Raw genomic sequence first — 15,904 nt, 5'->3', positions numbered from 1 at the left:
TTTTGTTTTATTTTAATTTATCTTAAATTCTTTTTAAAAAGAGGAAAGTTTGATAAATCACACTGAAATATTGGATACAAAATATTATAAATTACCATTCTTCATATGGTGGTGTTCCCATAAAACCCATAACATACATAAAATGAATTTTGTCATTGACAGACAACCTAAAAAGCAGTATCCTGCTAAAAATGGGTACTCAGCTCCTCTCCACCATCCACAGACGGCAGTACTTGCTCTGGGGCATCCACGGAAGCTGGCTTCCAGAGACAGTGTCACAGATGAAATTCCAAGAATACCAGCTGGTGAAACAAATTGATGGTGAATTGCTGAATCACGCCCACTGGTGGGGCAGCCCTTCCACTCCTTGCATGAATCACGGGAAGAAAGGGAGGAGAGAATTTCTCCTCTGTCAGTCTGGGTACCTTTAGTATCACTGCTTACTCTCTGTGAGTGTGTGTGCACATGTGTTGGTGAGAGAATGTTTTCTCAGGAACTGAGTGATAGAAACACCGTGGTACTTCACGAAGGCCATTTAGAGAATACCTTAGCCCCTGTGATTCACCCTGAGGGTTTTCGGAGAAGATTGTACCTGGTGATCTGGAATGAGTTATGGCCTCTTCGAAGTAGCGCCTCACCACCACTGCCACAGCTACCATTGGCTTGACTATCTGGCTTTCTTAGGCTGAGAGTTAGGAGTGTGTCCTGGGCCCACAGAGAGGAGCGGCAAATGGGCTCCCTGTTTCTGGAGAATCCTCGCAGGGAAGGAAGAAGCCCTCACAGACGCATGCCACACAGGTCACCCAGAAAGGGCATGTGAGCTTTAACTCCATAATAATTATTCTGAGCATTTTAACTGATGTCTTCATTTAGCCATGTGGTACTCCTTCTTAATGAGACATGGACATATGCACAATTATATTAACTAAAGTGGGGGGGAAAAAAACAGACAAACAAGAAAAGAGATGATGCATGCATTAGGGTACCCAGGGAAGCCTGGCTTTGACCTCATCTAACTTAAGCTGGACAATGAATAAGGAAGATGGAAGAAGAATTGACACCTTTGAATTATGGTGTTGGTGAAGAATATGGAATATACTATGGACTTCCAGAAGAACGAACAAATCTGTGTTGGAGGAAGTATAGCTATAATGCTCTTTAGAAGCAAAGATGGCGAGACTTCATCTCACATACTTTGGACATGTTATCAGGAGGGACCGGTCCTTCAAGAAGGGCGTCATACTTGTCAAAGTAGACGGTCAGTGAAAAAGAGAAAGACCCTCAATGAGATGGATTGACACAATGGCTGCAACAATGGCCTCAACCATAGCAATGATTGTGAGGATGGCACAGGACCAGGCAGCATTTTGCTCTGTCGTACATAGGGTTGTTATGAGTTGGAACCGACTCGATGGCACCTAGCAACAACAGCTGGGTGGCACAAATGCTTTGCACTTGACTACTAACTTAAAGGTTAGTGGTTTAAACCCACTCAATGGCACCATGGAAGAAGGGCCTGGCGGTCTGCTTCCATGAAGATGACAGCCAAGAAAACCCTATGTATGAGGCCCATTTCTATTCTGATACGCATGGGCTGCTGCGAGTCAGAATCGACTTGACAGCAACGCGTTTGGTTTGGTTTAACTTATGGAGCAATCACAATCTCCTATCAAATTGCCATCCTATGGATAAACTATAACCTAAACAAATAGAAAATTACCTGTTAGAAATTGCAGTTTTATTGATATTGAAATATTCAAGGTGTCTCCTCTTTAAAAAAGTCTAGTTTTCTGGCACTGATTCATTTCTCTCTTCAATGAACATAGCACCATACTGATTACAAAAAGATACCAAAGCTGAATAGGTCACCTCTGGGGGTTTGCGTTTCTCCTTAATAACCTGCGATGAGATGGGTGTGAATGGACCTGGTACCAGGACTCGATCCCAGATCCCAGGAAGGCTCACTAGGGTCTCCTCTGCCCACAGTCCAATGCTGGCACAGCCCTGGAGATAGATGCTAGTTTTCAGACCCAAACAGAAGCCAACACACGATCAAAGAGTGTGAATACAGGGCTGCGACATGGAGTAATATTAAATTAGCGATGGTTCTGACCCCATATTACCAGGAACCTGAGGAAATGCCCACCTCTGCTTTCTTAGAGTCTCTATAATGGGGTGATGACGAAAACCAAACCAAACTTACTGCCATTGAGTCAATTCCAACTCATAGTGACCCTGTAGGACACAGTAGAGCTGCCCACAGAGTTTCCAAGGGAGTGGCTAGCAGATTTGAACTGCTGACCTTTTGGTTAGCAGCCATAACTCTTAATCACTATGTCACCAGGGCTCCAGGGGTGGTGATAGTCATGCCGATTTAATTATTATTTTCTGTATCAACCCAAGTTAAGTTACTTAGGATTTAGTTCTTTCAAATTCTTGTAAATCGCTTATTGACATTTTATAAACTGCAATATTAAAGTTCCCTTTGGAGCTTTGTTAGAGAAAGCACTCTCTTTGTGGTGTGACATGCTCATGGAAAATAGCTTTCATCGGCTGGCCCACAGCTCCTGGCACCTGAATCACCGTCCTCTCCCGCTCCCACAGTCACTAGCCCCTGCCCTGCACTTAGGAAGGGAATTTAATTTGATTCGACATTAGGTTCCCTAGTGGTGGGTGGTGGCACAGGGTTGTGTCATATAAGACACTTATGACACTCTAGACCCCAATGGGGTGATTCTTGAAAGTCCAACCATGCAAAATTTGGCCTTACCATAATCATTGTATGGTGAAGGGCTGGTTGTCTCACAACCTTTCCACCACTATGTTCACCTGAAGATATGCAAGCCTAATCTCTGCTCTTTAAAGCACCTGAACAGGCAGGTGCTATATGAACACAAAGGCATTACATGAATATGCCTACGCTCTTCACAGCTCATGATCACAGACTCAGAATGGACATCTTCGTCCCTATATGGGGCCAGTGCTAGGAGACAGAGCCTGGGAAAAAAGAGGATGCTACTAACTCATTTGTATCTTGAGTTGTCACTTCTGGTTCACTGACCTTGACCACGTCAATACTGGGCCAGTAAATACACAAATAAATGTCCAATTTGACACCCTCATCTGTCTCTAAAGAGAAGCCTGGTGTTTTTCCTTAGTGATTATATTTGTTTGTGGAGGGAGCTGAAACTGAGGACAGAAACGGGTTTCAGGAAGTTCTTTAAAGCTTTGGATTCCCTGGGTAGTGCAAATGGTTAACCAAAAGGTTAGCAGTTTGAGTTCACCCAGAGGCATCTCAAAAGAAAGTCCTGTTAGTCTACTTTGAAAAAAATCAGCCTCTGAAAACCCTATGGAGTGAGTACCTTTCTACTCTGACACAGATGGGGTCGCCATGAGCTGGTGTTGACGCAACTGCAACTGGTTTTGTTTTTCTTTTAAGCTTTGCCTTCTACATTCAAATCCTGCAAAGGGGCACCCAGTGCCTGGAATTTGTTTAAGAGTTGTCTGCTCTCTTTCATGCTAAAGATGGAGGGGGAGGGGGAGGTATCCCTTTATGTAGTTTGTTTTAGGGTGGGTCCATGAATAATTTAGTCTAAGAAAAATCTGCTAAAGTGGTAAGAGTCCCCAGGTCGGCCATTAAGGATGAATAATAACTAAATGCCCTGGAAAAGCCTCACGCCTGGCCAGTCTCAGTGTTTCCACAGCTGCAACAGTGCTATTTTCTCCTTGCAGAGATCTCAGCAGCTGTGAAAGCCCCTTTATTTTCACTGCTAAGACTGGACTCTGATTATAAACCCACTGAGCCATTCAAAGTGCTTCCTGGGATACCTACTGGGCTTCTGTGGTCTTCCAAAAGATCAGCTTTTCAAGAACTTCAGAGAAAATCCCCCAGCGGTTCTTTTATAGCCATCCTCTTCGTGAGCGTCAACTGTCTAAAGTGGGTGCACCCCTCATGTCTCTGAGGAAACACTCCTGGGTCCTCCCTGACCACCTGCTCCTAATAGGAGGTGTCCCCCCGATGGGCAGGCGTGACCCACAGGCTGGACCCGGGCACTGCACAGGCTGGGATCAAATCCCACTCTGTCATTGACCAGTTGATCAAGGGCAAGTTACTCAAGACCTGCAATCCTTGGTGCCTGCATCTCTAAAAAGGGAACGACAGCAGGGAATTCCACCACAGGGTGCTCATGAGGATGGGTAAGGGGACACCTGGAAAGGGTGGGCTGCTGAGCAAGTTTCCTAGGCTCAACAGGAGGTATTTTCATTTCACTGTACTGTGGGGTTGCTCTGGAAGTCTTCAGAGTTCAATGAATAAGTAGGGAGGTAGACAGATAGATAGGTAGATAGATAGAAGATAGATGATAATGGATGAATGGATAGTTAGATGATTAATAGAAGATAGATGATAGATAGATGATGGATGGATGGATGGATGGATGGATGGATGGATGGATGGATGGATGGATGGATGGATGGATGGATGGATGGATGGATGGATGGATGGATGGATGGATGGATGGATGGATGGATGGATGGATGGATGGATGCATGGATGCATGGATGGATGCATGGATGGATGGATGCATGGCTGGCTGGCTGGCTTGCTGGCTAGATGTTTTATCTCATGCACTATTCAAACACCTTGACAAGATAACACTGCTAATGAATTCACGGCCACTTTACCTGGGGCTAAAGGAACACACCCTTGAAGACTTGGTCATTACAGATTTTTAAAGTAGAACTAAAACTAAAATGGTACATTCCCGTATGTCTATGCACGACACGAGTGAGGAAGGAGGCGTTCCTGCAAGTACCTTTCAAAATCGGGCAGATTTTCCAGACTCCGGCAGCCCCTTCCCTGTTGAACTGCCCGAGGGCCAGCTCCATGTAAAAGAGTGGCATCCCAGCAATGACCATGAAGAACAGGTAGGGGACCAGGAAGGCACCTGTGGGGACAAGACAGCACACTGAGCGGGGCCTGCACAAAGGGCCACTTATCATCATCAGAGCCATGGCTCAGCATTGGGCCACTTGAGACTTGGGTGCACCTGCTTTCACCTGAGGCTCCTGTCTCTGTTTCAGGTAGGAGGCTCCCTGGAGAGCCACTCTCCAACCAGAAGTCCCAGGTTGGGATGGGTAAGCATCTCACCTCCCAGCCTGTCCCTCACTGTCATCGTTGCCCCATATGCCCTGCTGAAACTCTTAGTTGTCCCCAACCCAGAGCCCTTTAGTGAAGCAGATGAAGTCCCATCCACTTCTCAGGTCTTCTCCTGGGGCTCTCCTTCTCCTCTGCCCAGTAACTCCTCCGGGGAAATGTCTCTCATCTCTCCGTCTTAATCCTATTGACTTCCTGAGTCATAAATCCTCTGGGATCCCAGCTCTTGCCCTAATCCTCAGTGAGCTCCATCACCCTATGCCTGGCTTCCCTGCCACTATCAGGGCTTAAAACTGCGGTTCTATCTGGCAGGGCCTGCCCCAGAGGCTGTTAGCCTCTCCCAGGTAGTGTCCAGTTCCTCATATGCCTGCATGCCCAGACCTGGGCACAAAGCCCAGCGTCCCACGGGCTCAGCCTTCTGAACCCCAGTTGCTCTTATCTAAGCCATCCTGAGTCAGGGAGGCCTCCGCTATGGCTTTCCTCCAAGGGTGGGAGGGGAAGGCTTGGAGAGCCTACAGCTCTGTCTGAGCAACTTACTGTACCTGCTTATGCCTCGGTCTTTTGGTCTTTAAGGTGAGCGTAATAATGCCCACTTACTCATAGGCGTGCTGTGAAGCCTTCTCCAGGAAACTCTTCTGAAACCCCTCATTGCATAGCACAAAGTAGTCAGTACATTGTGGAGGTGCGGAAGGGCCAATAAAGACTTGTGGAAATGACCACCAATTTAATTGGCTTCTCAGCTTGAAGGTTTTGGGTGGCCCTGCCGTTATTTTAATTTTCTGATTCAAGTCCAGAAACAGACATGATTGTGTGGCTAGTTGAGTTCAGGAAATGATGGGGGAAAGGAGTGGAAATGGGCACATTTCCAGGGGCATCTCCTGTTGCTTTGAACCCCTCACCCTTTGTCTTCTACCCAGTCTCTTTGCTTGCTTCTTCCTCATTGTCTTCCTCTCTCTGTCTACCCAAAGCCCAGATGATGACTGGGTTAGAGAGTGGGAGAGAAAACACTTCTACCTCCTGATCCAAGTTCAAGGGCCTCCAAATGCTTTGCAAATACATGTATGCAACCAACAATACCAATCTTTGGGCCTTTGAGAATTCTCTTCCCAAAGTGAAAACAACTGCTGGACCTAGGAAGCAGGGCCCAGGTGCCTCTAGCTACTTCCTCCAAGTTCCTTCTTTCCTGGCCTTGAGTTCCTCAAATGCAAAACTCAGAGATGGAGCCAGATTGCTTTGAGCTCGTATTCTATAATTTTGCAAAATCCATCTGGGATACTAAGCCAGTACTCATCACCGCCCAAGAGGACACTATTTTCTTATCAGTGCTTACCCATACTGCCTCTAGCTGCCCCTTGGGCCCTCCAGTATAGCAGCAGCATACGGCAGGGCTGAGATGGGACTTACCACCACCATTTTTGTAGCAAAGGTAGGGAAACCGCCAGACGTTGGCCAAGTCCACTGCGAAGCCAATCACAGAGAGGAGAAAGTCGATTTTCTTGCCCCAGGTCTCCCGCTCTTGGGGCTCTACAGGGGTTTGGGCTGGGTTGATGAGGGTGGAGTTTGTGAGCTGCACTCCATTTTGCTCCTTGACCAGAATAAGCTCCATCTCCTTCGGGCCCATGGCATTGGGCTCCTTAGCTGGAGCCACCATGGAAGACATCAGTCCAATTGAGCATTTGGTTTTACTCATGGGCAGACTTGGAATCTGGAAATTCTACGATTCTTCCCTCTTGGTCTTCAGCCCACATAAAAAATGAACACACACAGGAATGCAATTATTCAACAGATCAAGACTATGTATGTGCCTCCTTTCAAGAGGAGAGATCGTATGCATTGCCGTTCATCGTCTTAGGGGTGGAACAGGTGTGTTCCCAGAACCTAAGCACAGCCCAGGTTCAGAATGGTCAGAGGCTGGATCAAAGAGAAGGCCTAGGGAGCCGAGGTAAGGAGGTTCTGTTGGTGGGGTTAGGGGAGGGAAAGCCGGTAGGGAGCTCAGGACAGCTTGGCTTTGCTCCCTCTTTCCCCATGCACCTCTCTTCTTCCTTATCAAAGTGCCATGTTTATGTAATCTCTAATTATGCAGTCCAATAATAACATGAAGATGTTACCCCCACCTCGGGCTCCCGCACATTTCCAGGAAGTGATTTTACAATCTTCAAATACCATTCAAGAGCAAATCTTAAAAACAGTCTGCATATGTATTCTTTACATTCAGTAATAAAATTAAGAGTAAACTGTGTATCATGGAAAGCAGCCACAGTAATTGACGTTTAAAAAATAACTATGAGAACAGTTTAAGGAATGCCTGTACCATCCACGTTCACCTGTGGCCCTGGGAGACTTCATGGATTCCGCCCAAGAAAGTTGCAGAGATGAACAGAGCACATTAAATTTTACATGAGAAACGGGACAAACTGGTCTACTTATCCACTTTACCAGGGAAGTCCTTTTCAAACTGCTTTCATAAAAGTTTTGAGTAATGAAGCAAAGAGGACTAGGGGAATTTACACATACACTGCCACAGCCAAGGGCGAGGTGGCCCCTCACAGCCCGAGAGCAACTTCAGAGAGGGTTTTTCTTGGGGTGGGGGAGACAGTATTTGGATCCAACAGCAGTGTTTCAGTTGCACACACCCACACTGTCCAGTGCCCGCATATGTAGGCAGAGAACAGCATCGCAGAAGCTGGAGTGCCACCATTTTTCTCTGCATCCAAGTCTGTGCAAACACTCACGACCTAAGTTATTTTATTCTCCAGTCTTCAGTGGCCTCTTCACTTCCCAGTGACAAACCTAACAGTCCATTCCTCAGACTTGGAAAAAACGCGTGGAGGAGGGTGCCTAGGCTTTGGGGCGTGGACCGCAATGGGTTTTACCTTGGGACAGAGTGGGAAGCTATTCAGAGTGCAAGACCCAGGTGATCAGATCCTGGACCCCCTCCCCACGTCTCAGAACCCCACCCCACGCTCAACAGTTAGAGAAAACCAGAGCCCACTCCTGAGCCCTCGGCCTCAGAGACGATGTTTGGGGTATAGGAAGCAAAAGGTGGGTCTCTTATAAAGCGTCTTTCCTCACGGCCCCCAAGACAAGAAGCCGCTTGCTGAGAAATGGTCATTCGCCCCCGTCCTTCCCTGCACCAGCGACCCGCACAGCCCTGCAACTCTCCGCTTGAGGTCTTGAAAATCAAAGACAAAAACACCTCCTTCCAATGCTCCCGGATCGGATCTCAGGGGCCGCGTTATGTGTTTAGAAGAAAGGACCCAGATCAGCTCACCTTCACGTTGTCTATTTCGGTAAAGGGGGAATAGGGATACGAAGCCGCAGCCACAAACACCCGCGCGCCCCGAGTTTCCGCCACAGGACTGGCGCGAGGGAAGCGCACAGAGATCCCAGTGCTTCCGCCCTGCCCGCGGCGCCCGGGCCAGGCGCTTCGCGGGGGAGGGGGGGGCCGGGGCCACCCCGGGGCCACCGACCGTCTCCAGGTCGCCATCGCACTGAGGGCGCCCGGCGCGCCCTCGGCCCGGTCCTTACCTGCCCGCCCGACGGCTCCTCGTCGGCCCGCCTGACTGTGCGCAGGTCCCGGCCGCAGCGTCCACGCAGGCTCGGCTCTGGTTCAGCGCTGGGCACCGCGGCCGGCTCTTATGTGGCGCTGGGCGCCCCGCCTGCCAGCCTCGCCTCTGCCCGCCCCGCCCCGCGCCCCCCGCGCCCCAGGAGGCGGTGCCGCGGCTCTCGGCCCGAGGTCGTGCGCGTCACCTCGGGCCGGGGTGTTGCGGGGCCGAGCTCGGCCGGGTTCCCAGCGGGAACAGCCTGGGTCAACTCCCACCCCGGCCACACCTCCCGCAGCTGCCCGGTGGCCTCTTGCTGCTCTTGGGGCTCCTGGAGACCGCCACTTGGCCTCAGCGACGCCGGAGGAGCAGGCACCTGCGGGGAAGGAGCTGGCGGGAGGGTGCGCGGAGCCCCAGATCTCACCGAACACTCCCCCAGACCCCGGAGACCTCCGCGGCCACCTCTCCCGACCCCTCTCGCGGAGTCCCAGCACCGAGCAGTGGGCGACCGCGGGGCGGGGCTCCCTGGTCCGCGGAGGGTATCCACCTCGCTTCCCCAGGCCGGACCGGAGCTGAGCTCGTCAGCACCTTAGCCGGGGTCTCCTCCTTCCCTCCTCGGGCTGCGCGCCCAGATGGCCAGTTGTCCCCTTGCCCGCCCTGGAGCCGCCCAGGCTTGAGCTACCCAGTCGCGAATCCTTCTGTGGCCCCCAGCGCGGGCCTTGCTCGGAGTCCGGTTCCTCGGCGGCGTCGTCGGGGCAAGGGAGCTGAAGTCTCCGCTGAGTGGTGCTGACCTGCCCTTTGCCAGCATCCAGCGCTCATCGATTGGAAGCAAGTGGCTCCAGTTATCACGCATTGGAAAACGATTTTCCCAGATGCGCGGGCCTGGTGTGCTCTGAAAGCCGCAGGCGGTCGATCCGTGGCTCTGATCTACGTGGACCCAAAGTCTCCTTCTCAAAAATGTTCCCAGGCAAGATTTGACACTCAGTACTTGGGATTTTTTATTTTTTTTTTACTTGGGGGACTGGAGCCCTGGGTCCATTAAGGGAGGTCCAGGAGCCCAGGTGCAGAGAAGGCACGTTGGTGAGCAGCCCCGACCTGGCTGTGCACATCCTGTCCAGGATAACCCAAACCCCTGCATCAGCCTTGCTCCAGATCGTCTCTTTGCTGGGCACACTATACAGGCATACCTCGTTTCATTGCACTTTGAAGATAATGTGCTTTTTACAAATTGAAGGTTTGTGGCAACCTTGTGTTAAGCAAGTCTATCAGTGCCATTTTGCAACAGCGTGTGCTCACTTCACATCTCTGTGTCACGTTTTGGTAGTTTGTGAAGTATTTCAAAAATTTCATTATTATTATATCTGTTACGGTGATCTTTGATCAGTCATCTTTGATGTTACTATTGTCATTGTTTTGGGGTACCACAAACTGCACCCATATAAGACAGCAAACTTAATGGATAAGTGTTGTGTGTTTCTGACTACTCCACTGATTGGCTTTTCCCCACCTCTCCCCCTCTCCTCGGGCCTCCCTACTCCCTGAGACATGACAATATTGAAATTAGGCCAATTAATAACCCTACAGTGGCCTCTAAGTGTGCAAGTGAAGGGAAGAATTGCATGTCTACCACTTAAAACCAAAAGCTAGAAATGATTATGCTTGGTGAGGAAGGGATGTTGAAAGTTGAGACAGGCCAAAAGCTAGGCCTCTTGCACCAGTTAAGCATTTCGGGAAAGCAAAGGAAAAGTTCTTGAAGGAAATTAAAAGTGCCACTCCAGTGGACACACGAATGATAAGAAAGCAAAACAGCCTTATTGCTGATATGGAGAAAGTTTTAGGTCTGGATAGAAGATGGGACCAGCCACAACATTCCCTTAAACCAAAGCCTAATCCAGGGCAAGGCCCTAACTCTCCTCAATCTATGAAGGCTGAGAGAGGTGAGGTAGCTGCAGAAGAAAAGTCTGAGGCTAGCAGAGGTTGGTTCATGAGGTTTAAGGAAAGAAGCTGCCTCTATGACATGAAAGTACACAGTGAAGCAGCAGATGCTGATGTAGGAGCTGCAGCAAGTTATTCAGAAGAGCCAGCTGAGATGATCGGTGAGCTGGCTACACTGAACCACAGACTTCAAGGCGGGCGAAACAGCCTTATACTGGAGGGAAACGCCATCCTGGACTTCCAGAGCTGCAGAGGAGTCCATGCCTGGCTTCAGAGCTTCAAGGGACAGGCTGACTCTCTAGTTAGGGACTAATGTAGAAGCCAATGCTCGATTACTGTTCTGAAAATCCTAGGGCCCTTAAGAATTACGCTAAATCTATTCCGCTTGTGCTCCATAAATGGAACAACAAAACCTTGAAGACAGCACATCTGTTTACAACATGGCTTACTGAATATTTTAAGCCCACTGTTGAGATCAACTGCTCAGAAAAAAAAAAAAAAGATTCCTTTCAAAATATTAATGCTGATTGAAAATGCACCTGGTCACCCAAGAGCTTTGATGGAGATGTGTAAGAAGATTAATGTTGTTTTCATCACTGCTAACACATCCGTTCCACAGCCCACGGATGAAGCAGTAATTTTGACTTTCAAGTCTTATTATTTAGGAACTACATTTCCTAAGGCTATTGCTGCTGTAGATAGTGATTCCTCTGATGGATCTGGGCAAAGTAAGTTGAAAACCTTCTGGAAAGGATTCACCATTTGTCTTAGTCATCTAGTGCTGCTATAACAGAAATACTACAGGTGGATGGCTTTAACAAAGAGAAGTTTATTTTGACACAGCCTAGTAGGCTACGAGTCCAAATTCAGGGCACCAGCTCCAGGGGAAAGCTTCCTCTCTCTGTTGGCTCCAGAGGAAGGTCCCTGTGATGCATCAGTCTTCCCTTGGTCTGGGAGCATCTCAGCGCAGGAACTTCAGGTCCAAAGGATGTGGCTCTGCTCCTGGCACTGCTTTCTTGGTGGTATGAGGTTTCCCTGTCTCTCTGCTTGCTTCTCTCCTTTATATCTCAAAAGAGATTGCCTTAAGACACTACCTAATCTCATCAATATAACTGCCACTAATCCATCCCGTTACATCGTAGGGTAAGATTTACAACACTTAGGGAAATTTCATCAAATGACAAAATAGTAGACAATCATACAGTACTGGGAATCATGACCTAGCCAAGTTGACAGATATTTTTGGGGGACACAATTCAATCCATGACACCACTCTAAATGCCATTAAGAACATTCGTGATTCATGGGAGGAGGTCAAAATATGAACATTAACAGGAGTTTGGAAGAAGTTGATTCCAACCTTCATGGATGGCTTTGAGGGGTTCAAGACTTCCATGAAGGAAATAACTGCAGATGTGGTGGAAATAGCAAGAAAACTGGAATTAGAAGTAGAGCCTGAAGGTGTGACTGAATTGCTGGAAACTCATGATAAAACTTTAACGGATCAAGAGTTCCTTCTTGTGGATAGGAAACCCTAGTGGTGTAGTGGTTAAGAGCTACAGCTGCTACCAAAAGGTCAGTAGTTCGAATCAATCAGGCAACTCTATGGGGCAGTTCTTCTCTGTCCTGTAGGGTCACTATGAGTTGGAATTGACTCGACAACAATGGGCTTCTTATGGATAAGCAAAGAAAATGGCTTCTTGGGATGGAATCTACTCATGGTGAAGATGATGTGAACATCGTTGAAACAACAACAAAGGGTTTAGAATATTAAATACACTTAGTTGTAAAGCAATGGTGGGATTTGAGAGGATTGACTTCAATTTTGAGAGAAGTTCTACTGTGGGTAAAATGCTATCGAACAGCATCACATGCTACAGAGAAATCTTTCATGAAACGAAGAGTCAATTGATGCAGCAAACGTTGTTGTCTAATTTTAAGAAATTGTCATAGCCACCCCAACCTTCAGCAACCAGCACCCTGATCAGTCAGCAGCCATCAACATGGAGGCAAGATCCTCCACCAGCGAAAAGATTATGACTTGCTGAAGGCTCAGATGATGGTTAGTATTTTTTAGCAAGAAAGTGTTTTTTAATTAAGGTATGTGTGTTGTTTTTTAGACACGATACTATTGCACACTTAATAGACTGTAGTATAAACCAAACTTTTAAATACCCTGAGAAACCAAAAAAAAAAAAAATTGTATGACTTGCTTTATTGCGATATTCACTTTATTGCACTGGTCTGGAACCAAATCCACGATCTCTCTGAGATATGCCTGTAATGGGGTGCCCACCCGAGTCCTAGGCTCACTACGCCTGTCTTGGCCACACATGCCCCTGCTCAGCAGTGTTCCCTCCCCTTGGTACACAGGACCTCAGAGCCCTGGCTCCCCACATTCCCATTTCCTCCACCGTGGGGCCCCTCCGGCTCGGACCTAGAGGCTAATCTCCTCATTCTGCCCATCCCCACCGCTCCTGAGGACTGGACTGGTACAAAGCGAAGTCTGAGAAACCACTGAGAAAGCTCTCAGGAACAGTTCTTCTAAGCTTCATTAGGATCAGGGGAGAGGAATGGTGACCAGGAAGGTGTTGGGGACCTCAGGGAGCCCCCTAGGATCTGATGTGCCAAGCACCATCACACAAGGCCTTTTTTTCCAAACATGTCTCAACAAAGCAGATTTAAAAAAAAAAAAAAAAAAAATGTAACTAGATGATGCAGCCCTTATTAACAGACTCGGGAAAACCAATGACTATCCAATGAAAGGATTCCACAAGTAAGTAAGGGGAGGGGCCATTTAAATAAATGAGTGCAGGCTGGAAGGATGAGTTCAGGTATATACATGTACACACATATATATGTAAATATTTCAAGATCTATCCTAAAGTACAATGCTGTCAGTGATAGGGTAATATCCATACACCTACAAGAAAGACCAGTTAATATCACTGTTATTCAAATTTACACACCAACCACTAATGCCAAAGACAAAGAAATGGAAGATTTTGACTAACTGAAGAGAGGATGGTGAGACTTCGTCCCCCGTACTTTGGACATGTTATCGGGAGGGACCAGTCCCTGAAGAAGGACATCATGCTTGATAAAATAGAGGCTCAGCAAAAAAGAGGAAGATCCCAACGAGATGAATTGACACAGTGGCTGCGACAGTGACATAGCAATGATTGTGAAGATGGTGCAGGATCAGGCAGTGTTTCGCTCTGTTGTCCACAGGGTCGCTATGAGTGGGAACAGATTGACAGCACCTATAGTTGTTGTTAGTTGCTGTCCCGTTGGCTCCAACTCATGGTGACCCCATGTACAATGAATGAAATAGTGCATGGTCCTGTACCATCTTCACAATTGTTGGCTTGTTGGGTCCATTGTTGTGGCCACTGTGTATTTTGAGTGGCTTCCAGCCTAGGGGGCACATCTTCCAGCAATATGTTGGACAATCTTCTGTTGTGATCCATAAGGTTTTCATCAACTGATTTCTGGAAGTAGGTTGCCAGGCCTTTCTTCCTAGTTTGTCTTATTCTGGAAGCTCTGCTGAAACCTGTTCACCATGGGTGACCCTGCTGGTACTTAAGTACTAGTGGCATAGCTTCCAGCACTATAGCAACATGTAAGCCACCACAGCACAACAAACTGACGAACAGGTGGTGGAGCTACATATACCCTTGTCACCGTCAAGTCGATTCTGACTTATAGGGACCCTATGGGGTGGAGTAGAACTGTACCACAGGGTTTCCAAGGCTGTAATCTTTATGGGAGCAGGTCTTCTGAGGATAGGCTGGTGAGTTCAAACCACTGACCCTTTGGTTACCAGCCAAGTGCTTAAGCATGGTGCCAGAAGGCTCCATATATACATAAGGAGCCCTGGGGCACAGTGGTTAAGAGCTATGGCTGCTAACCAAAAGGTCAGCAGTTCGAATCCACCAGCTGCTCCTTGGAAACCTATAGGGCAGTTCTACTCTGTACTCTAGAGTTGCTATGAGTCAGAATCGACTTGACAGCAGCACAATGAGCAAAAAACATCTGGGAAAAGATGGAAATCTTGTAGGGCTGCAGAACAGTGACAGGAGCCTAACAGAGTATAAGGAAGGAATGAGCAGTGACTAAAAAACACACACACACGGTGGAAGGGGACAAGCTCTTTTACTGAAGCATCACACACACACTCAGCGGTACACAAATCATTAGTGCGCAGGCGAAAGAATCACCACAAAGCGATCACCCTCATGTAACCAGCACATGCAGGTCAAAAAAGAGAGTATTCTAGCTCCCAGGAGCATCCTGCCAGTCTCCACCCCCACCTTGGTGGATGAGGAGAAAGGAACTTTGGAGAGATTTTCAGGGCAGAATCGCCACGGGGAAGCTGGGCCCTTGGCTGGGCTCTCAGATGACGGAGAAAGCAAAGAGCCTCAGCTCCTGCATGCTTCCTTCTTCCTGGCAGAGGGAATGCTCTCTGGACTCGCACAGGTAGCGCCAGTGCCGTTAGGAGCTGATTAAATCTGATTAAACAGCTGACCTTTGCATGCTTGGAACTTTGCCCTAAATGCCAAGTTAACTTCATCATGTTTGCTGCTAGGGCTGCTACTGTTGGCTCACAGACTTGGGGACCTTGGTGGAGCCACGGAGCATACATCACTTCCTGCTGACAGCCAGTGCCATCCCCCCGGCCTGCTGTGGACCAGCCAAAGCTGCACAGCCCAAGGGAAAGCCAGCGGCCCGGCTGCTGATTCCTGCCTCCCAAGCAACCAACCTGCCCTGCGGGTTGATGCCCTCTGGAAGGCCCTCAGCGCTGGATGCTGCTGGCGCCCTATGGCAGCAGCACGCCCCATCCCTGATGTGGAAGGCCGTACGGATGCTTCTTCCTGCTGCCCAATCTGTGGAGGGCAGAGACAGTGCACTGGGGGTAAGGGCTGTGGTTGCAGGATTCCTTCCAGGCTGACACAGTAGTTGGATAAACACAGAATTCTGTCTGAGCTCCGGAAAGCCACCTCAGGGTTAGGGTTGCATAGAGAGAGGGGAGCAAGCAGATCCTAATTTAAGAGTTGTTGTTAGCTACCATCGAGTCGGTTCCCAACCTTGGTGACCGCACATACAAGGAACAAAACACTGCCTGGTTCTGTGCCATCCTCACGGTCGGTTGCATTTTGGGCTGTTGTGATCCATATGGTTTCTATTGGCTAGTTTTCAGAAGTAGACTGCCAGGCCTTTCTTCCTAGTCTGTCTTAGTCTGGAAGCGCCACTGAAACCTGTTCAGCATGCA

At 48.4% G+C, this 15,904-nt stretch overlaps 1 protein-coding gene across 1 annotated transcript in view; it reads right to left on the bottom strand.

Moving 5' to 3' along the window:
- SLC6A3 (solute carrier family 6 member 3) overlaps window positions 1-8,822 on the bottom strand; it is a 59,726-nt gene extending 50,904 nt beyond the window's left edge. The window contains exons 1-3 of the mRNA XM_049861034.1: window positions 8,684-8,822; window positions 6,560-6,890; window positions 4,815-4,946 (exon numbers count right to left, since the gene is read on the bottom strand). Of these exons, the coding sequence (XP_049716991.1) occupies window positions 4,815-4,946; window positions 6,560-6,845 (418 nt within the window). The 5' untranslated portion in view covers window positions 6,846-6,890; window positions 8,684-8,822. The remainder of the gene's footprint in view (window positions 1-4,814; window positions 4,947-6,559; window positions 6,891-8,683) is intronic.
- Window positions 8,823-15,904: the final 7,082 nt, after the last annotated feature.

This window comes from Elephas maximus, chromosome 2, assembly GCF_024166365.1.
Source record: "Elephas maximus indicus isolate mEleMax1 chromosome 2, mEleMax1 primary haplotype, whole genome shotgun sequence".
Taxonomy (NCBI): Eukaryota; Metazoa; Chordata; class Mammalia; order Proboscidea; family Elephantidae; genus Elephas; species Elephas maximus.
Note: the sequence above shows the minus strand (reverse complement) of the source record. Positions and strands in the feature narration are given on the sequence as shown.